We start from the raw sequence: 26,029 nt of genomic DNA, 5'->3' as shown, positions 1-26,029 counted from the left end.
AGGTTATTTCCAATCTTGACCATTGCTGGCTCTGAGCCTTGGAAACCTGTGGGCCTAATTCAGCTTTGAGTGGGTAGGGGGCTATTAGTAGACACTCTTGGGCTTTCCACGGTTTCAAAAGATTCACATGGTAGATCTCATGTACCTTTCCAATTGTCAGATTTTGTGATTTACGTGCCTCACTTGTCGCATCAGCTCGTAGGGCACTTGCCAGTGGGCTAGGGGTTTTGATTCTGAACTTTTCTGGTCTACTGGTCCTTCTCAATGTAGCATAGATGACCCCCCTGAATTTTGAAGTGTGAGAACACTTCTGCTTGATGGAGCTCTATGGTCTCTCCATTTACTACTGCCATTACTATGCTCAGTTCAACATGTCATCCGCCCATTGTTCCACTACAAAGTTTGAGAACTAGGTCAGAATTTCCAAGTCAAATAATGGGGGGTTGCCTCCTTGTGATCCTGGGATGGGGCCTTGTTTTGTTGGGTTGGGTCAGATACATGGGACACCCCTCACCCATGAGATCTCACCCATGTCCACAAGGGTCATTGGCCCAGCTGGACCTGTGGCTGGAGGCAGAGAGGTCCTGCCATTTGGATAGGATCCCACAAGCTACTTTAGCAACTCCCCAAAATAGTTCTGGTCTCAGTCAGCAATAATGGGGTAAGTGAGCATCGGTGCAATGGCCCCATCAGGGACTCTGTGCACTCCCTCACTATTAGAATCACTTGAATGCACAGGTACAGTTTCATGTTCCCATGCATAACACTGTAGTATGATTGAGCCCCGAGTTGGCCCTTGGTTAGGAATCACCAACTTCGCAGGTCTTCCTTGTCGAGCTTGTGCCCATAGGGTCCAGATCTTTCCAAAGCTGTGCTCCATTTAGGGGCGATCTCAGGAACAGTGCCCAGGAGGTGAAATGCCCACACGTGAAACACTTAGTCTTGGCTGTGATGACTGGCTCTACCTCCAAGCATTTGAGTGGGGATCACCCAAGTTCAGATTCCAGCGATATCCCCATCTTTACGTCTGGTGGGTCAGCAGTCTCTCAGACTAGGGTGCAACTTGATAACCCCGGGTTTTTGAGCCAGAAGATCCTGGGGCCCCCTCAATCCGCAGACCATCTGGTGTCCCTGTGAGGATGGAGTAGATCTGAGCCGTTTGAGATCATGAATTAATTGGGTTGCTCCCTTTTTTTGGTGGTGTGCAGCTTGTAGTCCCCCTAGATCCATTGTGCAGTGTCATTATAGGGGTCTTGGCAGCCAGGTAATTTTTCATGAGCCAAACGGTGTCAGCTATTTTTGAGACAGTGCCGTAACACCCATTTGTTTCCCCCAGGGATTCACATACTGTATGGTTATTACAAAATAGCTATAGAATAGTTACACAAAGCAGACATTCAGAACCAATCATGGTGCTAGGAACTGAATAACTATGGGGGGAAGAGATGAACTGTATTGCTTTCCAACAGCAACTGTACAATTTTTGTATATTATGATTGGATGAGACAACAGTGGCTCCTTGGCAAAGGTCCCCTGTTCTTTACAATTCTCACCTCAGACCTGAGAAACTCGCTACATCAAACATATGTCTTGCAGGATATTTATCCATAGAGTAGAATTTAAGGTATCTACAGAAAGTTCATAATGTGTTAAGGTTAATAATCATTTGAGATATATGTATGGCATAATGTATTTATATTGAAAATATGTTTTATGGACTTGGAGTAGAAGATCATCATCAGTGAATAATATGTCTTAGTAATGGCCCATTCAGGCATGAGGGAGTTGTCACCCCTCCCTGGTTAGTCAGTAATGTAATGCAAGGCTCCAGAATCAAGCCTTGCTCCACCAAGGACTTTCAATGGAAAACCATCAGAGACAACAGCAATGAATCAAAACCATTTGGAGATTAAAAAAAAAAAAATGGAATGTTACAACAGACAGAGAATCGTGCTGCTGCTGAATAAAGACAGAAGACTGTTTCAGCATAACACAAGGTGGGGAAAGACACTCTCCATCCATTCACTGAGGAAACATCTTGAGTAACGGGGGTTTTCTTATGAAAAATTGGATCCTGGTTCCTGTGAAGCCAGTCAGCTCTGCAACAGACTGCACTTTGTGGGGGAGGGAGGAGGGGAACCTACCTTATTAGATAAGAAAGGTAACTATTAATAAATGTAGATCCAGGTTTCTGTTTTTGATTTTTGGTATTGTGAACATTTGTTTCCACCACTCTCTCGTTTCTAGTTGAATCTCTGTTCCTTCTTACTTTTGGTTTATATAAATGGCTACAAATGTGTTTTACAGGAGCAGTGAGTTAAACCAAAACTGGTAAATGGGGGTACATTGCTCCTTGAGGGGCAGAGGATCTGGAATTTCTGTGAACCATCAAGGTTAGTGGCTGGATAGCAGAAGGAAATGCTTCAAAGGGCCTAGGGACTAGGGTGCATCTATTGTTAACCTTCAAGGCAAAGACAGGGCTGGCCATCACCCAGAGGAGAGCGCTTGTGGGGCTGAAAGGCTGGTGGTGCTAGGGAGCAAACACCCACAGACAAGGCTCCCTCTTGTAGAGCCAGGGGCTAACAAGGTGATTCACTGTCCTGGGTACCTGGAGAACCACCACATAGCCATAGAGTAGCTACAGAAAGCAGACATTCAGAACCAATCAGAGTATTGGAAACTGAATAACTATGGAGGGGTAAGGGGGTGAACTGTAGTTTACTGTGAATCTGAATAGGAATTAGTGTGTTTCTATAAAGTTGGTAGACAAGAACGGCCATACTAGGTCTGACCAATGGTTTATCTAACCCAGTATCCTATCTTCCTGCACTGGCTTGTGCCAGATGCCTCAGAGGGAATGAACAGAACACAGTGATCAAGTGATCCATCCCCTGTTGTCTAGTCCCGGCTTCTTGCATTTGGAAGTTTAGAAATACTCAGTCCATGGGATTGTGTCCCTGACCATCTTGGCTAATAGCCATTGATGAATTTACTCTCCATGAATTTATGTAATTCTTTTTTGAACCCAGTTATACTTTTGGCCTTCACAACATCCTCTGGCAATGAGTTCCACAGGTTGACTGTAAGTTGTACGCAGAAGTACTTCCTTACGTTTGTTTTAAACTTGTTGACTATTAATTTCTTTGGGTGACTTCTGGTTTTTGTGTTACATGAAAGGGTAAATAGCAGGTCCTTATTCCCTTTCTCCACACTATTCATGATTTTATAGACCTCTGTCATATCCCGCTTTTAGTCATCTATTTTCAAAGCTGAACAGTCCCAGTCTTTTTAATCTCTCCTCAAATGGAAGCTGTTCTACATCCGTAATCATTTTTGTTGTCCTTTTCTGTATTTTTTCCAATTCTAATATATCTTTTTTTTGTCATGGGACAACCAGAACTGCTCACAATATTCAAAGTGTAGGCATACCATGGATTTACATAGTGGCATTAGGATATTTTTTATCTTATTGTCTCTCCATTTCCTAATGGTTCCTAATTTATTGGAATAGTTCTGAAAATAATTTCTATGTTATTTTTATTGGTTGTAATTCTGCTTTTGCTAGTAACAGAGTAAATCTGTATTAACTCCATCAGTGTCCATGGAGTTCCATAGGGATTTAAAACCAGTTTAGTAAAATCAGAGGTAGGCCCATACAAATTACACTTGTGTGGTTCTGGGGTACCTCCATTGAAGTCAAACTGGCAAATGTCAGTGGAGTTATTCTAACTTTCTACATGTATAATTATAATTTGGAAATAACTCACAGAATGTATCAGTTCTCTAAGGGTACGTCTACATTAGAAATGTAAGTTTACCTGTATTAGGTTGACTTCCACCGACCTAAGAGGGGCAATGCGGGGAGCTGAGAGTCCGGTTTCTCAGCTCCACTGGCAGCTCCCTGCTTGGAGTCCAGCTGCCCCACAAGCTCCCAGGCTTCTGGTGGGCTGCCTCACCTCCCTGCTTCCTCCCCCTCCCCACTCCTCATTCCCCACTGGATGCAGAGAAAGCAGCAGGGGCTTCTCCCCTCTCCATTCCATGCTGGGCTTCTCGCCCCGATCCCCAGTCGGGAGCAGGGTCTGAAGCCACTCAGGCTTCTTGCTCCAGTTCCCAACCAGGAGTGGAGTCTGAAGCCACCTGGGCTTCTTGTCCCGGCTCCCAGCCCAGAGCAGGATCCAAAGCCACCCTGGCTTCTCGCCCCAGCTCCCAGCCCAGAACAGGGTCCAGCTGCCCAGCTCTTCAGGGAAGACAGATATCAGCAGATATAAGGAACGCAGTGTCTACACAAAAACACTGAGTCACCCTAACTACACCGACATAAGCCTTATGCCTCTTGTGGAGGTGGACTTATTATGTTGGCGTAGAAGGGCACTTACATTGGTGGAGGAAGGCTGTACTATAGTCACTGATATAATTTAGGTTGACATAAGCTGCTGTATTTTGACCTAACCGTGTAGTGTTGACCAGCCCTAAATCTTATCTTGACAGATTACAAAACTGATATTTCAAGATTTGGGGGAAGAAAAAAAGCAGTTACATTTTAAATTGCCACTTCTTGTTGTATTAAACTTACATGGCTGCAGGTTAGTCTCAACAACAAAACATAACAATATAGCTGGAGGTAATAGTAATGGAAACCTGTGCACATTTCACACAAAACTGTAAATATTGGGGAAGATTTAAGTTCCTGTCTCAGGTACTGTATATTCAGCCCTTTATTATTCTGCCATTTTACAGTCTAGCAGCTCAGTCTGATGAGTCACACCATGGTTCTTTCTTTGTAACACAGACAAAATGTAGTGTGTCGCTCTTTCAATGAATCACTAGCAATTTTTTTTCTAGGCTATTAACATACACATTCAAAAGCAAAGATTTACTGCAATTTTCTAGGTGAAAGTGTGACTACTGAAGTGGAGAAGATTTTGTTGAAATGTTATTGCTGATATCTGCTACCAAGATGTAGAAATACCCAACTGTACTTTGATTTAATCTGTGGTAGTGATAGAATGCTCACAACACTGAGTCTTTTCTTAGCGGATACATGTACTTCCTCACTGTCTAACAATGCTGGCTCAGATCCTCAGCTGATGTAAAGTGGCATAGTGCCATTGATGCCCATGGTGCTACACTGACTTCCACCAGTTCAGGATCTGGTTAATAAAGTTGAATTTCTGATTGTGATTGAGATGGAGTAGAAGGTAGTGCTGGTGGGAACATTTCTGACAAAATACAATTTCATCGAAGCCAGAACATTTCAGTTTGGATAACGTTTTGTCAGGAAGGTGAGAGAAAGTAAAGTTCTCTTTCGCTATAGCCTGGTAGTTAGGGAACGGCTCTGGAATGTGTGAGACCCAGTTTCAAGTCCCTGCTTCGCTTGATTCAAAGGCTTGATCCTGGTTCTTCTTCCCACATGCCCCTAGACCAGACTAGGCCACACACACAGGTTTTGAACTGAAAATGGACATTTCAGTCAACACCAGTTTTGATCCAAAAACAGACATTTCAACAAAATTCTGTTTTTGCAAAAATGTTTGAAACGTTTCATGTTTGTTTCAACGTGGAATGACAATAAATGTCAGAACCTTGAAAGTTGCTGCAAAACAGATTCAAAGTCCTCCTGCCAGCTCTATAGAAAGCAGAAGGAGAGGACTCTACCAAATAGGCATAGGAAAAAATTACTGAGAGAAGTAAAAATATTAGAGGCAGCACAGATGTTCAGTAAGTGTTAGGTGACTGTGGGTTAAAAAAAATGGACTTTGCTAGTTTGCTTAGGGCAGTAGAATCCCTTAAGCACAAACTGGAACAAGGTGAATGAAGCAAAGGCAACTAACAATGGTCATACCTCAAATTGATTGAGATGTGATTTACCTTTCACCCCGGTGCAAGTCAACCATCATCAGTTCAGTGCAAGTGAGGAGAATCAGACCCTTGGAGTTCAAGATGAGCTGATTTATAGAAGCAGAAGTAACTCTCCATTGAAACAATTAATTTTCCCCTAGTTTTGCACCACAAGCCATAAAAAATGCATTAATTTTGATGCAAAACCATGAATTGCTTGAAGCTGGATCCTGATTTGCTCAAGATGTTTGCAAACCTTCACAAACTTTTCTGTGGAACTTCATCTCAGTTTCAAGTTTGAAACAAAACCCAAAAGTTGTTGGGTTTTGTTGGTGTAAGGTTTTCTTAATATTTTGCGTAGCTCAGCTGTACAAATCTCTCCCCATTTGCACAAGAAAGAAATGCTCAACAATTTGTTCTTACTCAGGGAGTGTTCCTTAAGGCATAGAAATAGATCATGCTGAGTAGTACTTTTGAAACATTCACTGTGAATGCAAAATTTATAGAAATCTATAAAAAAATGTTAGTATTATGCAGAGGATGCAAAAGTTCAGGAAATTCCCACAACATTCATCCAAATTTAACTTGCAAGAAAATCAATAGTTACAAAGCTTATTTCAGTTTTGTTTTGTGTGGGTGCTACAATACAGAATAAGCTTCTACTTCTGCCTGATTTTAGACTGGAGATGTATCCAATCAGCTGGAAAAGATAGGATATGATTCCGCCTTTCCATGTTGAGTCAGAACGTACTTGTAATCAGCTAGCTTTCTCATACAACAGCACAAGGGAGTACTGGTGGGTGGACAGGATGACAGGTCTCAATTAATTTGTTTAGAAGAACCTATTTATATTGATCACTGTCAACCCCATTGCATGAACAATTTCAATTTGGCCTCTGAAATAAAGATCTAACAATTCTGGTGACACATGAGGCCGGCTTCTCCTCCCACTTATACTGATGTAAACCAAGAGGAATCCTACTGAATTCAATAGAATTTCACTGCTGTAAAACCAATGTAAAAGCAGAATCAGGCCCATGACTTTTTTTATTCTGCAGTTTGCGGTTATTGACATCACAAGGGAACCCACCTTCAGGCTCAAATTAGGTTTAGAATCATTCAAGAAAGATGGACAGATACCTGATGCGTGGCATTCTTGACAAAGAGGCATAATTTACACTGACTACTTTTGTGACTACTTTAAATAGTTTAAGATCCGGCAAACTAACAAACAGATCATTGCATTATAGGAAATGCCACAGAGAGGGAAAGAACACAGAGCCTATAATTTCTTCCACTTTGTTCCTTTCCATTTCTCTTGTTTTCCCCATGCACATTTCTAGTCTTCTGGAAACTGACAGCTAGTTCCTCATCATCAGTTGCTGTGATGTGATGCTCTTTGCTTTTTTTCCTTCTGATGGTTATTCCATTGATTTACAAATGTGTGCGCTCAGGAAAATTGTAAGGGAATTAAGAAAAATTCAAACAGGTGGCCTTCAGAGTATTGTATCTAATATTAAACAAAATAAAATATTAAACAAGCGTGCACCACAGCTCTTGAATAAGAGGATAAACAAAGGGAGTATGACAAAGAAAGGGGGGATGGAAACAGCAATATTGCAAGGATGAGTGAAGGGAAAAAATCCCACCAGGGTCAAATCCAACTCCTGGTTACATTTATGCAGCAGGAGCTTTGCATAGGTATCAACAGGCAGAATTTAGGTTACTCAAAACCAACAATGCAATAAATGAGACACATACAGGTGGAGTAAAAGAATCCGCAATGTGGCTAAATAAAGAAGTCCCTCACTTGTGTCATAGTTTATACGTTCTTTACTAATAGAATGAATGCTATTCATTTACCTGTGAATTATATGATATCTCTGCAAATAGTCCAGTGAAAGTGCCAGTTCACAAATATATAATTTAACAGTTCCTTCATTAAAATGCACATTCTGTTGTAGGTGGTAACGCAGATCCCCTCCAAGCAACAGATCAACCACCATGAACATGTCTTCTTCATCTTGAAAAGAATACCTGGAAGAAATAATTATGGAAATGAAAAAACTATTATTCGGTTCAATTCAATTAGCTGTTTTTGGCAAAGCAAGATATTAAAAAAACAAAAAACAGCCAGATCCTTCAGGTATCTGCCCATGGTAGGACAACAGTTTGCTCAAATGCAATAGATTGTTTTTTCCAGTACTACCAAGACTAGCCCAATCCTGTGTTCCTTATGCACTCAAACCTCACTCTGACAACAGCAGCTCTTTTGGATGCACAAGAAAAGCAGAACTGGGCCCACAAATGTCACCTGGCATTTTGAATTTGAGAAACATGGATCACCAGTTTTAAAACTGATTTATTGCTGCCAGTATTTCAAAAATCTTTTGGGATTTATGTATTTTAAAATGAGTAGGTATCTTTCAAATCCATAAATTGCCTCCCAAGTAGCAGGAATGAAAAAAAGGCCTATAAAAACCATGCTCAATAGTCAGATAAATGCAGGCACAGGTGATGAATCTGCATCCACAAGTATTATCTTGCAGGATTGGGACCTTTTATCATGTAGGGTATATTCCCCACTCTGTTTATATAGCCAACTCCCAATAAGACACATCTACCCCATATCTTGTATTATGGCCCTGAATTCATTCATCAGAGGAAATAAAACTACATTGCCCAACATTACTTATGTTCTCCATATATAATGACATTTTATAAAGTCTTCTCGATGGTCACTGATTGATTTCTGATTAACCCTTTACAAGAAGTGCTTGTGGAAAACACCAAGGGCCAAATTCTAGTCTGTCTTAAACATTATAAATCCAAAGATCAGCCAACTAACACATATAATGTGGTTATCACCAGGACAAAGGGTAATTTCCACGAATTTCTACTTACCATGCCATTGCCATATTTTTGTTGTGATCAGAAAACACTGTCAGGAACTCACTGGTTTTAAATTCTGAACAGTGGATTTTTATAAGATGCTGTTTTTTTCTTACATATAGTACAAGATTAATGCCTTATTTATTTTTCTAATATAAAGTAAGTATGTTATAAAGTTATACCAGTTTACACCATCTGAGGATATGACACACTGACTGCTAAACTACTGTAGTAATACATCTTTTGACACATATTACCCTGTGTGGTGTGCAATTGTGTATGCTCTCTCTGAGTCATCTTCAGTACTACAATAATGTTGTCCTCTAATTTTTAAGTGTCCCTAAAAATATGTTACAGAAATAATGAATGTTTCATCTAGAAAATCCATAGCAAAAATACGAGGCAGAAAAGTCTATATTAGATTATTTTAATCAAACAGCTTTATACAGCTTCACTTCTATTCCCAGATTCATGCTTTCTGAAATGAGGTAGTGCTTAGGGGTTGTCACAGATGGCTCATTTTGAATTTAAACTCTTTCTGTTCTTTTAGAGCATAGCTCTGAGAAGCACATGTCTATAGGTGTATCAATCTTCTGTTGCACTTCTGTGCATCTGCCAAATGCCGGGGAAATAATACATATTTATTTACATTATATTTGTTTCTTTATAAGTCAAATTTTTTAACCAAAATAAAAAGGGGGGCGGGGACTGGCACATGTATGTACTTCCCTCCACACACGCAGTGCACCTCAACAAAAGAAATGAAAGGCTGCATTTATGTTCAGATTTATTCTGGATTCTACCTATTACAGAGCCTGAAACAATCTCAAAAGTGATGTTTAAATACATGGTTGATGTTTAAGACTGATTGCTTTTTTTTTTTCTGTTCTGTTTTTATATTGAGTGGTTGTAGCTTAAAGCAGATGTAACTAGAAAGGTGATCCACCTGTTATTTGGTCCTTAAGTGCCTGCTTGAATAAGACACTCAATATTTTTTTTTACCATTTTTTATTCTGAGATAAGAAGTTGCAGATTTAAAAAATGCCAGTTAAATGTATTAATAATATTTTGTTTGGTTTGGGACCGGAGATGTCCCATGGCCGCTAAAATTATATCTTGATAGAATGGATTATGAGAGACCTCTCCTCCCCACAAGGAGGCTACCTGGAGGCCACTTCCCCAAGGATGCAAGGATTAGCTGCTAGAAGGTTGGATTTGTGTTGTTGCTGTTATTAGCTTGCAAAAACCATGTGCTGGGATATTCTGACCTTGATTTTAAACTCGGCATCCAGTCATTTTCAAGGAAAAAGAACGAGTTGTGGGTGAAAAATTGTGCCCACAGAAAGATTGTGTAGATGAAAGATGGATCTGTGTAATTATAAAGAGACACAAATACAAATCTAAAGATGAAATCTTGGCCTCCTTCCAAGTTGATGGCAAAAATACTATTGACTTAAATGAGACCAAGATTTCATCCTTAGTGAGCAATTCTGCTTCCACAGTCTATTTTTTTGTGCATAAAAAAAATGGCACTGGTTAGTTATCCCACAACCAAACCTTTAGTGTGTATCTTAGGAAATGTGGATATATGAGTGTACATGTACCAAAAAGAAAGCAGGGGAGACAAAGAAAGTAGGGGGGAAAGGAAGAAGATAGTGCTGTACTAATACTAAATGTAGTCTCATCTAAGGCCCAATTCTGCCCCATTTTCTTATACTAAATAATCTTGCTCTCTGAGTAGTTTCAGTGAATACCAATCCATTCACTGAACTGGACCCAAACCAGTCCACATCAAATTAAAAAAAAACAAAATCGACAAACCATACCTTCCAGATTCAAAAGTTTGGATAATGTTTCAATTCTTGCATCTCTCTGCATCTGTCATGACTGGAAGTGGAAAAAATAAAATGTACAACAAAGCAAGCTGTTATCCAGCCTCAGGAGGTAAACTAATGGGCTATACACAACCTAGCTCTTAAAGATTTGAGTAAGGTCGCCGCATACGAACCATCCTCACCAGAGGTCAGATTCTCATCTCACCTACACTGATAGAAATCTGGGGGTAACGCCACCAGCACCAACAGAATTACTGTAGACTTATGCCAGTGTAGCTGTGGTCTGAGCTGCATGGGCCCAGGGCCATGAAGAAGATTTGTCAGCTAAAATGTCTGAACCTGTGAACATGCTGGGAATGGAACAGACACGATAGGTGGAAACATAGGATGCAGAGGGCAGCCATTTTCAATGGCACTATATCTCACCTCAAGTGTGTGTGCACAGGCACTGAGTCATATTACACAGAGATACTGGAAAGCCACAGATATATCTTTTATCCTTCATACATAACACCTGCCACCACGCTGTGTCATCGTCTTGTCATGTCAGGAATCAGGGTCTGCAGCAGAGCAAATCACCTGGCAGCCTCATCAGTACAGCTGGCTTGAAGCAGGCTGCCTGACTGGCCACACCACTTGATTGACTGCGGGGACCAGCAGGCTGGCTGTTAAGCCAGCAGCACCAGCAGCTCCCTGGCTTCACCATGCTCATGCCCACCACTGTGCCTGCTCTATCTTACCATGTTCCTCCTGCTTCTGCCTTGCACCCAGCCTTGCCTCTATCCTGCTTTGGTCTTGAACCCCTCCTTGCCTGCTACCCTGCTGGCTCCAGTTCCTGACCTCTAGTTTCATCCTTGGCTTTGGCTCCTGACAACCGATTCCAGCTTGACCCTTGGCTCTAGTATCTAGTCCCTGCAGTCCGGTTTGACTATTGAGTCCAGCTTCCAACTACTGACTCGGGCTCTGACCCTAGTCCTCAGGGCCCAATGCCTGCTCCAACCACTAGGCCTGACACCCACTCCAACTACTAGGCTAGACCACCCTCATTCCAGTTAGCTGACAGATTCAGAAGCCCTTAAAATTAGGGCCAGGGATCCTTGGTGCTAGTATGGATCCTAGTAATGCCCCAGCAGAAATGGTGGACACCATCCAGAAGCTGCAGGTGCAAGTAATCACTCTGCACTCACAGAATGCGGCCCTGCAGGCGCAGGTTGCTCTGCTGGCTCCTCCTACTCCACCCTTCCCAGAGCCAAAGAGTCTGATGCCCAACAAATTTGATGGAGTAAGTTTCAGGGGTTCCTGAACCAATGGCAGCTCCTGTTCCTACTACTTCCTCAATCATTCCCTATGGACCAAGCCAGCATGGGGCTCATCTTAAGTTTGTTGACTGGGCAGGCCTTGTCATGGACTTCCCCCCACTTCCTGGAACAGTCCAGCCCCATCTTGCAACAATTAGAGGAATTCATTCAAGCCACATCCATCATTTTTTATGACCCCAGGCATGTACGGGCCGCTGATGCAATCCTTCAGGCCTTACGGCATGGAGGCCGACCCGTTGCCAAATATGCTGCAGGGTTTTGTTGTTTGGCTTCTGGGACTGGGTGGAATGAGGTAGCACAACACCACCATTTCTGCTTGGGGCTAAAAGAGGATATAAAAGATGAGCTTGCATAGGTGGAGCCTCCATCCAGTTTGAACAATCTGATTGACAGAATCAGCAATCACTTCATGGAGTGGCATTACGAGCGTACCATGATTTTCCACAGGCTACCATTCACCCTGCCCATTACATCCATAATGTGCAGGTCTGTCCCAGCATTAGAGGTCATGCAAGCCAACCAGGTTCATGCACACCTCTCTGACTTTTTGCATGAACAATGAAAGAAAATAGAAGGAAACAGAGGTGACAAAGCATGAATTTACAAGTGACATTGTAAATAACATGTAGCTAGTAGATAAAGGAATAGTCTGATAAGCCTGCAGCTGCAGCTATTGCTTGCTAGCACACTTTGTAGCTCATGGAAAGCTTATGATCTGTACAGGGATCAGTTCACAAAATTAGTAAGCCAATTATAAAGCATGTGAGACAATGTAGAATGTAATGTGCATACATTAGTCTGTTTTATAATATTTATATAATCTGATTTATAATTATGTACTCTGGAGTTGTGGTGCACGCTAACCCACCCCCCCTACATTTGATCTTGATCACCTCAGGTGTAGTTTTATAAAATGACAATAAAGAAACCTCAGTGACAACTCCAGATTTTAACTGAGTTTTTGGATTCCAGAGAACTGGATAAAATGTTCTCCCAGAACGGGATGAAGTGTTCAGGATAAGCCAATAGGAAAAGGTCTTGGAGGGAATCCCAACAGTCATCCACTGGAAGACCCAGTCCCTCGGGTAGCAAGACTGCCAGGACCTTCAGCGTCCACTGCAGCACCACCTGTGGTGGCCACAAATTCCATGACTTCACCAATGTTTTGGACAAAGGAAATCCTACATAGATTCCTGTGAGCTTTATGCCTGTGACCAAGACTTCTTGTTCAAGACTGCTGAGTCTCTTCCAGCCCTTTCCCGCTCCACCTCAGCCTTGGGTCATCATTTTCATGGAGTTTATTGCGGAATAACAACCCTCCCAACACCACACTACCATTCTAGTGGTTCACCACTTAACCAAGATGGTGCATTTTATTCCACATTGAGTGCTTCCCTCTGCCTGTTTGAGAACAACATCTTTCACCTCCATGTCTTGCCTACAAGCCTGGTATCTGACCAAGGATCCCAGTTTATTTCTCATTTCTGGTGAGAATTTCTATGCCTTTTGTGTGTCAAGGCCCTGAACTCAACAGCCTCTCATCTCTGCACCAATGGGCAGGCAGAGTGGGTGAATGAGGTCCTTTAACAATACCTACATTGCTTCCTAACTACCATCAAGATGACTAGCTGTCTGATTCCTCATGCTGAGTTTGTTTGCAACAATGCCACATACGCCTCCCTCAGGCAGACTCCCTTCTTTGCTAACCATGGTTTTCATCTTTGTGCTAATCCAGAGACCCCCTCTGAATTATCGATGCCTCCTGTTACTGAATTCATGGCCCACATCTGGAAGGGGTAGCAAGAACTCCAGAGGCAATTAGAAGTCACCAAGACAACCTACAAATGATCTCACCAGACAACATCTGGCTTTGGGGTAGGGGATAAGGTGTGGTTGTCCATCCAAAATCTGAAATCGACTGACTTCTCTGTAAAACTGGACCATAAGTATCTGTGGCCTTTCCAGATCACAAAACAGATTAACCCAATTACATTCTAGTTGCAGCTACCAGATTCCCTCAAGATTCACCCAGTCTTCCATGTCCCTCTTCTAAAATCATTAGTCCATATATCTCCCTCAGCTGCCTATAATTGTTCAGGGCCAAGAAAAATATGTGGTTCAGTAGATTCTAGACTCTCATTGGGTCCAAGGAAAACTACAATATCTAATTGACTGGAATAGGTATGGTCCAAATGACAGTTCACGGGAACATTCAGAACACATCCATGTCCTGTATCTCCTGTGCTGCTTTCACCACACTTACACTGAGAAACTGGGTCCCAAAACCCCCAGATGGTGCCCTGGTGGGGGTACAGTCAGGAATCAGGGCCTGGAGATGAGCTAATCTCCTCATAAGTGCAACTGGCCTGCAGCAGGCTGACTTATTGGCTATTTTGCCTGATTGGCTGGAAGGGCCAGCAGGCTGATTCTTAAGCCAAAAGAACCAACAGCTTCCTGGCTTGTCAATGCTCATGCCCACTCCTGGGCCTGCTCCTGTTTTACTTTGTTCCTCCTGCTCCTGTCTTGCATCCAGCCTTGCCTGCTACCCGGCTTGCTCCAATTCCTGATCTCCAGTTTGACTCTTGGCTTTGACTCCTTACTAGTGACTCTACCTAGACCCTCACCTTTGGTATCCAGTTCCAGTCCCCCAGTTTGACCCTTGGGTCCAAGTTCTGACTACTGACTCCAGCTATGACCCTAGTCCTTGGGTCCCGATACTCACTACAACCACTAGGCTACTCTGCCCTCATCCCAATAAGCTGACACACCATTAGCCAAGGCAAATATAGTGCCCATCTTCAAAAAAGAGAAGGAGGAGGAACCAGGGAACTACAGACCAGTCAGCCTCTCCTCATTCACCAGAAAAATCATGGAGCATGTTTTCAAGAAATCGATTTTGAGGCACTTGGAAGAGAGGAAGGTGATCAGGAACAGCCAGCATGGATTCACCAAGGGCAAGTCATGTCTGACCAACCTGATTGCCTTCTATGATGAGATGACTGGCTCTGTGGATGAGGGGAAAGCAGTGGTCGTGATATACCTTGACTTTAACAAAGCTTTTTATACTGTCTCCCACAGTATTCTTATCAGCAAGTTGAAGAATTATGGGTTGGATGAATGGACTATAAGATGGATAGAAAGCTGGTTAAACCATCGGGCTCAGTGGATAGTAATCAAAGGCTCAATGTCTAGTTAGCAGCCGATGACAAGCGGAGTGCCCAGGGGTCGATGTTGGGGATGGTTTTGTTCAACATCTTCATTAATGATCTGGAGGGAGGGGTGTATTGCACCCTCAGCAAGTTTGCAGATGACACTAAGCTGGGGGGAGTGGTAGATACCCTGGAGGGATGAGATAGGGTATAGAGTGACCTAGACAAATTAGAGAATTGGGCCAAAAAAAATCTGATGAGGTTCAACAAGGACAAGTGCAAAGTCCTGTACTTAGGATGGAAGAATCCCATGCACACCTACAGACTGGGGACCAACTGGCTAGGCAGCAGTTCTGCAGAAAAGAACCTCAGGCTTATAGTGGACAAGAAGCTGGATATGAGTCAACAGTGTGCTCTTATTGCCAAGAAGGCTAATGGCATATTGGACTGCATTAATAGGAGCATTGCCAGCAGATCAAGGGAAGTGATTATTCCCCTCTATTCAGCACTGGTGAGGCCTCATTTGGAGTATTGGGTCCAGTTTTGGGCCCTCCCACTACAGAAAGGATGAGGACAAATTGGAAGGAGTCCAGTGGGGAGTAACAAAAATGATTAGGGGACTGGAGAACGTGACTTATGAAGAGAGGCGGAGGGAACTAAGCTTGTTTAGTCTGCAGAAGAGAAGAATGAGAGGGGATTTTATAGCAGCCTTCAACTACCTGAAAGTGGGTTCCAGAGAGGATGGATCTAGACTGTTTCAGTGGTAGTAGATGACAGAACTATGAGTAATGGTCTCATGTTGCAGTGGGGGAGGTCTACGTTGGATATTAGGAAAAAATGTTCACTTGGAGGATGATAAAGCACTGGAATAGGTTACCTAGGGAGGTGGTGGAATCTCCATCCTTAGAGGTTTTTAAGGTGTGGCTTGACAAAGCCCTGGCTGGGGTGATTTAGTTGGGGTTTGTCTTGCTTTGAGCAGGGGGTTGGACATGATGACTTCCTGAGGTTCCTTCCGACCCTAATCTTCTATGATTCCTTTGATATTTTTCCTGCACAGTCGCTCTACTTGACTGAGACCTGAGTAGCTGGCACCTTTCTTAGGGTCTGAGCAATGGTAACAGTTGCTTTGACCTTGTGCAGTTAAAGCAGCATGTATGGGGTCAGCATGGATGAGATATGTATACCTATCACATGCAGGAAGAGCTGGGCACTCCTAACAGCAGAAGTCCTCTTGCCCTGGTGACCCATACTGCTCCCCATCAGCAGTTGCTTAAGTTACCTGCCTTTGTGTTAAGGAACAAGGGGTAGGAGTTCCTCCAACTGCACCAAGTAGCTGGAGTATTACAAAAGACCTACCTATCTGCCAAAGTTCTAAGGAGAACTCTATGGAGCAATCCTAAACTCTGATGGATTTTCTTTAAAGGGTGAAAATGTCTTTCTTCCACAACACTTTCCCGTCTACAAACCAAATACCCTTTTTAAAACAAATGAAGTGTTCCCTTTTAAGTCCCTTCCATTTGACATTTCATGATACTAGTGATTTTGATTTATTATTTTAAGAATTGGAGTTGACAGGAAATGAAATACCAGTCACCTGAAAAACAAATCTTTGAGAATAGTTATGCAGGTTTGGGAGAAGGGGGAGGGTTGCTTGGCAAATCAGCCAAGCAGAGATTAGCTTTTTGAGTTAGCGTTGTAATTTTACTTCAGTAAGCTTCTTATCTGCTCAACAGCAAATGACAAACCAAAAAAGGCTGATTGATTCTGAAGTAAATCAGAGGTTGTTTTTGACTTTTATGTTTACCAGGTAGCTGGGGAATACCTTACTGTATGAATTACAAGTTTGTGCGAATACTGACTGCCACATTACTGATGGATTGTAAAACCACATTTTAATCTACACAAAAATGAAAGCGTAAATGGCTTGTAGCTGATTGCTTTGTCTGGATTCAAAAATCACACAAAAAAGGAAATGGTAGCATAAAGCTGTTATAGAAAAATAATTCTAATTACAGACCTATGTTCTGCTTTCTCTTGCTTGAAGAAAAGTTTTAATGCATTATAATCAGCTTTCTCTGAATTAAGATAAAGTATAATGCCTTTAGCAACAGTGAATTGGTTTCACTTTTTTGGCTACTTTCAGACTGGATTATAAATCATATGTTGAGCAAACTCATAGAAACCAAATTAAAGAAAACATTAGCAACAGAGAATTGGCTTAATGCTTTGGCTTTTTTCAGACTGAAAAATAAATCAGATGTTGAGCAAAATCACAGAAACCAAACCAAATACTTTCTAAATGAGTTATTTGATTTCAGATTTTAATCCACATATTGCACATTAGGGTAAAGAATTAAAGTTATTCTGACTCATTTATAGTCCATATTCTTTAGGTTGACACCAAGTAATTTTTAGTTTTAAGTTCCACCAGCTGAAGAACCCACTGCCCATACTCCTGGCTTCTCTTTATATATTCCTTGGGAAAGGTGGGAAACTCCATTAAGATAGAGTTAAGGTTGAGAATATGCATCAGTAATTTAATGATAAAAAAACATTTCAGGGATGTTGTAATTCTTCCCAAACCAAGCATTATAAACCCGGGTAATTCAGTCAAGTGTGCACTCAAAAGAAATCCAAATGTGTTAAAGCAAGAAATGCGCAGCCCAGGCACCAAAACAATCTTAATTCTGCCCTGTAGAGACACCATACAAAAATATATTATTACAATTAAGGCATATTACTGTTTGTGGTCCCCAATTCAATTAAACTAAATCTTAAAAATAAATTAGATTTTTTTTCTTAGATTTTCTTCTCTGGGCACCATTGCAGGGCAGAGATGTATTTAGGAGCAACCTTAGCTCTTTTTTTTTTTTTTTTTTTTTTAAATTTAGTTGCTAAGAACAGATTCACTGGTACCCCAGAGCAACACAAAGCAGCCAGAGAGCACTAGCCAGTTAAACTGGGATTACAGTTACTTTGCATCACGGGTGTAATGCAGAGCACTGAACTGTACTAGTGAATCTGGCTCTTCATTTGCAATTGAGTTTATTATTTTACAGGGCTGTGCTAGTGAGATCCAACCCAATGTCTATGTGCCTTAAAAACTCCCCATATGTTTCTGTTTCAGTTCCTCCAGCAATGCTACTTCAATGCACTGCGTAGCCAAGACAGCAGTGCCATAGGGAGCCTTTCTAGGATTGATGCACAAACTAATGTGCAGCTGTGGAACCTTCTGGCCTTTTCTATGTTAAACTGATCCATGTTACCAACCTAAAGAGGACAAGGCAATGGCAGTTTTAACTTGTGTTACCTGGTCAAAGTAAAGTCCAGGTTCCTGCCCCAACAAAGAAAAATTCCAATGAGTGCCCTGGCTAACGCTGGTTGACTGAGTTAAAAATGATTGAAAATTACACATGGTTCACATATTGTGTTGGCATGTCTTGCTAAGATCATAAAGTGTGCAGTGAAGGAAGGCCACACAGTGTATGTGTCTGGCTAATTCAGATGCATGCTGAACATTATACTATGGACGTGCAGGAGTGGGGCAAGAGCTCTTCGCCTCAGCTTCTATTGGTTCTATAGCTTCTTATACAGCTTCTTATAGCTTCTTATACAACTTCTGTAGGTTCTAGAGCTCTTAAGGTTTGCAGGAGCAGGGAAGCCCAGGGGCAAGTGAGGGGGAGCGGGTGGGGGGAAGGGGATCCTAGGAAAAACTAAATTAAGAGAATAGTAGTTATGCAGTTAAGTGCACAAAAATCAGAGAATAGAAAAAAAGATATGTTGCATATCAAGCCCTTGTTTGTATGCATTACAATTAAGTTTTTAATTATATCACCACATACTCAAATAACATACAATTGTTCAGTGCTGCCATTTAGATTATAAGATGTTCGTGGCAGAGTGTTCTGCCAGAGCGTTCTTTTTGTTCTGTGTTTGTACAACACCTAGCGCACTTGAGTCCTGGTCCATGACTGGGGCTCGTAGGAGCTATGGTAATACAAATAATAAATAATAGTAATATATTTACTAATGCATATATGCCGGACAAGCAGAGCCTGATTATTCACTGCCTTGAAACTTGTGTGATCATTTACAACTGTGCAAAGTGGGTATTACACCCTGCCAGATCAGAACAACACCATTTCACCCTCACCTTACAAAGTAGAAATAACTACACAAGATACAAGACAGAGGGTCAGATTCCTGGGGTAGAGAACACAGTGAACAAATCCTATCCAACACATGCCACAGAATAAATATAACAACAAAGAGTAATAAATGCATTTTGCAGGCATATATAAGACACCACATTTTTCAGGTAAATTAGTTTCATACATGACTGCCTTATCCTCTGCACTGCACCTTAGGAAGGCTGGGCTGTAATTGAAAAGAAAATGTACAGAACATGGAGACTATCAAAATTATTAAAATACATGTGTCATTTGGCTGCTCCTTTAAGGAGAAGCAGCTGTCCAACCTACTTGTGACAGGCTCTGCTGAAGAAAATGAGCCAGTCCTGCTCGACCTGGTTATAACCACCTTCCAGCTATAGACCTGAAGAAGAGCTCTGAGAAAAGCTGGTTTCTCTCACCAAGAGAAGCTGGTCCAATAATAGATATTATCTCACCCATCTTGTCTCTTCCAGCTATTTAGGCAGATAAAGTAAGGAACTCTTGGGCCTAATGAAAGGATTAGGAGGCTCCTGAGGAGAAAAGATGCTCTGGAGGAAGGGGAACTCCCAGGGAGACAAAACCAGGCAAAAGTGGTACTCCCTAAGGCAGGGAGAGTCAGGATTACAGAGCTCTCCAGGCAGAGGGGCCTGGGAGAGACCCTGACCAAGCACGAGGAAGACTGCAGAGCTCAATAGAGAATGGAAAGCCTGAGACCTTAAACAGAAGGAACTGCTGCTGGAACCCAGGGACTTTTGTTTTGGGACTTTTCAGTTTTATCTGGGCTCTGAAGTCAGAGCCTTTAAACAGCTTTTTACAAGTGCTTCTGTCAGAACTCTTTATTAAAGGGAGACACACTGCTTTAAAGAATGTTTGGCTTCTCCTTGACCGGGCTGCTAAAGTGACCTCATTGTTACCTCACTGAGGGGGAAACTGAGGCAGGATACAGCAGAGCCACACTCAGCTGCAAGGTGGTGTTCAGGAAGTGAAGGAGTCTCCTTTACAATATGTTGAAGAGAAGAGAAGATACCATTAAAAAGTCTCAGTTAGTAAAGGTTCATAGATTCCAAGGCCAGAAGGGACCATTGCGATCATCTAGTCTGACCTCCTGTATAACACAGGCCATAAAACTTCCCCAAAATGATGCCTAGATGCCAAATGATGCCTATATCATAGAGTCATAGATAATTAAGGTTGGAAGGGACCTCCGGAGTCATCTAGTCCAACCCCCTGCTCAAAACAGGACCAACCCCAACTAAATCATCCCAGCCAGGGCTTTGTCTTTAAGAAAAAACATCCAATCTTGAGTTAAACATTTTCTGTGATGGAGAATCCACCATGATCCTTGGTAAGTTTTTCCAGTGGTTAATTACTCTCACTTTTAAAAATGTACACATTATTTCCAGTCTGAATTTGCCTAGCTTCAACTTCTAGTCTTTGGATCATAGTATACCTTTCTCTGACAGATTGAAGAGCCCATTATTAAATATTTGTTTCCCATGTAGCTACTTATAGATTGTAATCAAGTCGCTCCTTAACCTTCTCTTTGTTAAGATAAATTTGAGCTCCTTGAATCTATCATTATGAAACTCAAATAGTGTAAATATACAAGAATTTTAAAAATTACAAAATACTACCCATGCATTTCTTAGGCTATAGATAAACTGTAAGATCATCTGTTGTATTATTTGGATGAGGATATCATCACATAACTAAAAAGACTATCATAATGCACATGAACAAGGAAATATAATTAATGTTGTATTTACAGCTTTAATGTTGTCATTTCCTGAAAAGCCTGCCTTGCTCTAAAATCTTAACATTCTCTTAATGTAGTTTCTTTACTGAATATGCTTTGTCCATATGCTAGCCTATGAAAATAACATCAAAACAACAAATGGACTAAAAGCAGAAAGAATTAATAAAAAAGCCAATCATAATCGTAGGCTTTATATAGCAATTTACACTTGGTGAAGTGCTGGATGGATAAGAGCTAATTAGACCACTCACAGCCCCTGTGAAACAGGCAATCTGCAGCATTATTATTCCATGTTATAAAACTGACACAGACACAAGATATGTAAGTGGTTTTCTACAGCCAGTCAAGGCAGAACCAGGATCAGTACTCCTTATTCAGTATCAGTACTCCTTACCAGCTGTTTATTCTGGACTTGTTTTCTAGCCTCTAGACAATTCTGCTTCTTGGAAATTTAATAGTTTGGGAAGTGAGCCAGATTATCCTGTTCCCAACAGCAGCACAGGCATGGGTTCAGAGGGAGGAACTCTCAGCTAGGAGCCCCATGTAGTGTTTCTTTCCACTGGGGTCTCTTCCCAATGGAACAGGCTCAGAGCTCGACCCCAAACTTCCAGGGATCAAGTGTAGGACAGCACTAACCATGGGGAAAGCCTAGGCCTTGAAAGCGGCTCTAAACCCATGCAGCATGGCTCCATGCTGCAGGGACACTACCTGGCCTTGGCTGCCCCAGTACCCTCTTATCCCCCTCCAGCTGGAATCTGCAGAAATGATTATACAGTTCCCTTTGCTACTTAACTCCCTGACTCAAATGCCCCCACATCCATCTTGTGAGGTTCTCTTCAGTGTTTTACAATGGATATGCATTCCAGATTTATTTATAATTCAGTGAGAGGGGAGGCTGGGTTGTAGGGTTGCCCTGGTAACTCTCTTGCCAGTGGAGTTGAAAGCATAAAGGGCCCAAGGTGCTCAATCATTGTCCAGGCTTTGCCCAGTTGGTTCCCAACAGGGTGATCTCCAAAATATTGGCCCCAAGTACAAAACTTGGGCAAATTACATCTCAATGTCCTTAAGCTATCCACAGATGAGGCACTGCCTTTCTCAACTGACTCCCCTTGCTCTCTAGCAGATGACAGCAAAGAACACAAGCTGATATGTAAATGAGCTACTGCAGAGAACACAGCTGATATTTAAATGAGGGTCTGCATCACTCAGTCAACTCCCCTTGTTCTCCAGCAGAGAGTGCACTCCATTACTTCCTTTCTCTCAGAAGCTTCAGGCCACAGGGCTTTGTACCGGTATGAAAAAAGAAGTCAACACAAGTAATGCTTAGACTGTGATTCTAGAGAATCATGTCTAATGCGGATCAATATGAGGCCTGCCTTGTCCCAGTTAAGTTCTGCTGTGTGAGGGTGAGTACAGGTTCTGAGAGTGTGACTGGCAAAATGAAAACTGCAGCGATTTTAGTCTGAAAATAAATAATGCGGAATGTTTGTGTGATAATGGGTAAAGTGACTGGGTGACATTTGCTCAGATATTCCAAAGCTATTTGCCTTCAATCCTGGAAAATTTCAGGCAAATAGGTGAAAGTTACAAGCAAAACCAGGAATTTAAGCTAGAAACCTTCCTCCAACATAAATACTCTTGGTTGCTATGCTACAATAATGTTTTTGGTTATGTTATAATAATGTTTTCTGTTGTTTCTAAAGACTATCTACACATACTCTTTCTTCAAGTGATCCATCCCCAAAAGTGCTCTCTGATAATGTGTTTTTCAGGACTCTAATTATTTACTTTTCTGGCTCAGCAGCTACGGATAAACCCATATGCTTGCAGACTTAATGGCACAGATCTGTGGATGAAAAGCCTGCAATTTTATCATATATTAGCAGGCCAATAATAGAGTAAAACTTGCAAAAGAAAGCAAAAAAAGGCTCCACATCTCAGTCTCTCTCTCCGTACAACCTTTTGGCAGACTCAGATACAATCATTTCAAAGCTCATTTTAATTGTTTAGTTTTTACATGGGGCACTACGGCAAGTTTTGCCAAGTTCAGCTAGTCTTATGCACACAATCCCACGTCCGTTTCCATTTCCATCATCTTATTTTTTCCAAATGCTTTTCCAAATATTTTTTCCATTCTCATTGTGGTGAGAAGATTAAATAAAATACAATTTCCTGTATTGTACGTAGCAATCCTCATGAGAGGTGCCCCATAGTTATACATGATAAACACATTCAAATTAAAATAACAGTACATTGAAGTGGCACTGGGATTTACTGGTAATCTTGGCTGAACACTGACATTACAAGTCAGGCAGCTCATGGAGGAGATGTACTGTGGCTGGATAACATTCATCATATTTTAACAACTATTCTTCAAGTTCTTCATTATCATTTCATGTTATCACCACTACTTATTTATATCACTTGAGATGTACGTGGCACTATAGCAGTAGTAATTATTATATCTATAGAGCCAGCAAGCAAGGTTCCCCTGTGTGCTACTTGGCACATAAAATGCAATTAAAGCAAGGAAGAACTCAAAGGTTTTACCCTTAAACATGTGGATTCCCCAAGACACATACACAGTATACGTCAATCTCTCAGAAAGGCAGGATTTCAGGAGTGATATGAAGGAAGAGAGAGCATGGTTAGGAAATATGATGAGATAATTTTCCAAGTTTGGGAGTTGGCATGAAAAAAAGTTTGGAATCTGGTTCTCAACTAATAACTTGACATAGCTCCAAGGATCTGGCTTCCTAAGCCAGGAGCATGTAAAAGATAAAATGAGACATTTAGGAAAGGGACTTGGGCACACATATGTCTGTGGTATCCTGGGGATTTGGGATAGTTATTTTAGGATAGTCCTTAAACATGTATTCTAAGATGGGGAATTCTGCCTGGTCCTTAAGCTGTTTTTGAGACCAGAACTCATGTGTTGTGCTCATGAGACACTACAGACCCCCTATCCGCTTGAATCTGTAGACAGAGGGTGTGTAAGTAATTAGGGCAGAATAATCCCTTTGCCCCTTTTTTCCTCAGAAGGTCAGTTAGTCTGCCCTGCACTTCTAGTTAGAGTTCTAGTTACTATATTGAGCTGTTGATTTTCCAATCAAGAAACTTTGCTGAGCTTTGAGAGGAATGAATGATATATCCTGAGGGTTCAATATAGTTATTTTAAGATAGTCCCTAAAGACATATTCAGGAGTGGGCAGTTTTTCCTGGTTCCTGGATGCAACTTTAAGAAAGATGCAGTTGTTGATACCTGTGCTCCCTACACACTTTGCACTACTGTAACAATATCCCAAGATGTGTTTTTTACCCCTTTCTTCCTTAACAGAAGAACCTGTAACAGTACGAGTATCTTTCTCAGCATGTACTTCATCAACGTAAGGGGAAAAATACCTGCCAGCACTTTTAATTAGAGATAGGCACAAACTGCACAAGAGCGATTCTAACTCAGACTGGAATTTTGAACAATCTAAAGTTTTACGGTATTCAGATCTAGGGTTTTGGTTTTGCCAACAAGAGCCATTCACAATATTCAATTTCCAAAACAGGATTCAGACTTCAATAACTCCCACAGTTCAGGGTGATCAGATATGGGAGGAGAATGTCTGGGCTGCCACAGACCCAGCTCTACTTTTAACATTAAACATGGTTCTGTTTCAGACTCATGCACATTCACATTTTTAAAAATTCTGGCTTTCAGAATTATTATGCAAACAAAGTCACAGATGCAACATTCACATTCAGGCACTGGTCCTGCAAAGACTTGTGTACATGCTTAACTACAGCACGTGAGCAGTCCCTTTGAACTATGCACGTACTTAAAGTTAAGCAGAATGAGGACCTTAGATGCTATAATAATTGGTGCCATATAGACACAGTAAGAAACCGCTCTCAAAGTTTTGTTGTTCTTTTGATTTAGCAAGGCAGGATCAGATTCTGTTTTGAACTACATAAAAAACCTTCATATTTCCCTCTGCTACTTCTGTGACCTAGAAAAGGCCATCCAGGCTTACCTAGTAGATCCACCATGTGGATGACAGACTTTAGCACTTGCTGTCAGCTTTCTATAGCTAGTTACTCTGTAGGATTTTAACAGTCCTCCTTTTATGCCCTTCACTCCACCTGACCTTGCCTTAGACCAAAAAACCCACTCTCCGCTGCTGTCATAAATGATTCATGTTCTCTTGCTTTTGTTTTAGAAGTACCACAATTCTTCACAGATAGCATCCCTAAGTATCTCCTCCGGTCTGATGCTGGCTTTAGTTATTAAAGCTAACCTGACCTTGTTAAAGAAACACTTCACACAAGAAGCTCCATTTATTTCCTGAGACTATTTTAGCTAATTTAAAACCATCATATTTGAACATGCTTATATTACTTCATTTAGCTGTCAATTTTTCTAGGAAATTGAAACACTTCTCCTGGTGAGACCTATCCCATTAGTAGGCCTTCTTTTGTTTTAATTTGTGAGTGATTATGAAAGTGAGAAATGAATTGCACTAGCTTGAGCAAGATATTTTGCGTGTAGGTGTTGTTAAATATTTGCCACGCATCTCTACCAATACACCTTGATCCTGACCTGCCAACATCTATTTCTCAACCTATTCAGAACAAAAGGCAAGGCAAAGTCCTAGACAGCAGTTTTGGGAGCATAATACAGGGCAGAATTTAGCTTATTGTCTCCAGTGGGGTTGCACAGATATAACTGAGGGCAAAAATTTGTCTTCAAATTCCAATTCAGAGTCCAATTCTCCCTTCTATGGATTATCCCATCTAAAGGAGTGGAAAATGAGTTTCTGTTAAGTTTCCTTGTAATTCTTCTGTCAGGGTGAAGTTTGTTTCTCTGTGAAGGATGCTCTTACACATGTGATTGCCCCAGCTTCCACATAGACCTCGAGAGATCCCGAAGAGGAAATAATCTTAACTCCTGGGACCTCTTGTCATTCACTGTTGCCTGTCATCCATGCACCAACTCCCAGAGCTCTCAACAGGCCTGAGAGATGGTCTGTCTCTTGCTCTTCTTCCAAGCATATATGTCCAGAATCCAGAACACTCAGCT

General features: G+C 41.5%; 1 protein-coding gene across 1 annotated transcript in view; it reads right to left on the bottom strand.

The window, feature by feature from the left end:
• The window catches only part of STK32B (serine/threonine kinase 32B), a 256,531-nt gene that overhangs the window by 101,402 nt on the left and 129,100 nt on the right, over nt 1–26,029 (bottom strand). The window contains exon 4 of the mRNA XM_067556403.1: nt 7,702–7,875. Within this exon, the coding sequence (XP_067412504.1) occupies nt 7,702–7,875 (174 nt within the window). The remainder of the gene's footprint in view (nt 1–7,701; nt 7,876–26,029) is intronic.

Source organism: Emydura macquarii, unplaced genomic scaffold, assembly GCF_026122565.2.
Source record: "Emydura macquarii macquarii isolate MOO-44397 ecotype Brisbane River unplaced genomic scaffold, CSIRO-AGI_Emac_v2 contig_1768, whole genome shotgun sequence".
Classification (NCBI taxonomy): domain Eukaryota; kingdom Metazoa; phylum Chordata; order Testudines; family Chelidae; genus Emydura; species Emydura macquarii.
Note: the sequence above shows the minus strand (reverse complement) of the source record. Positions and strands in the feature narration are given on the sequence as shown.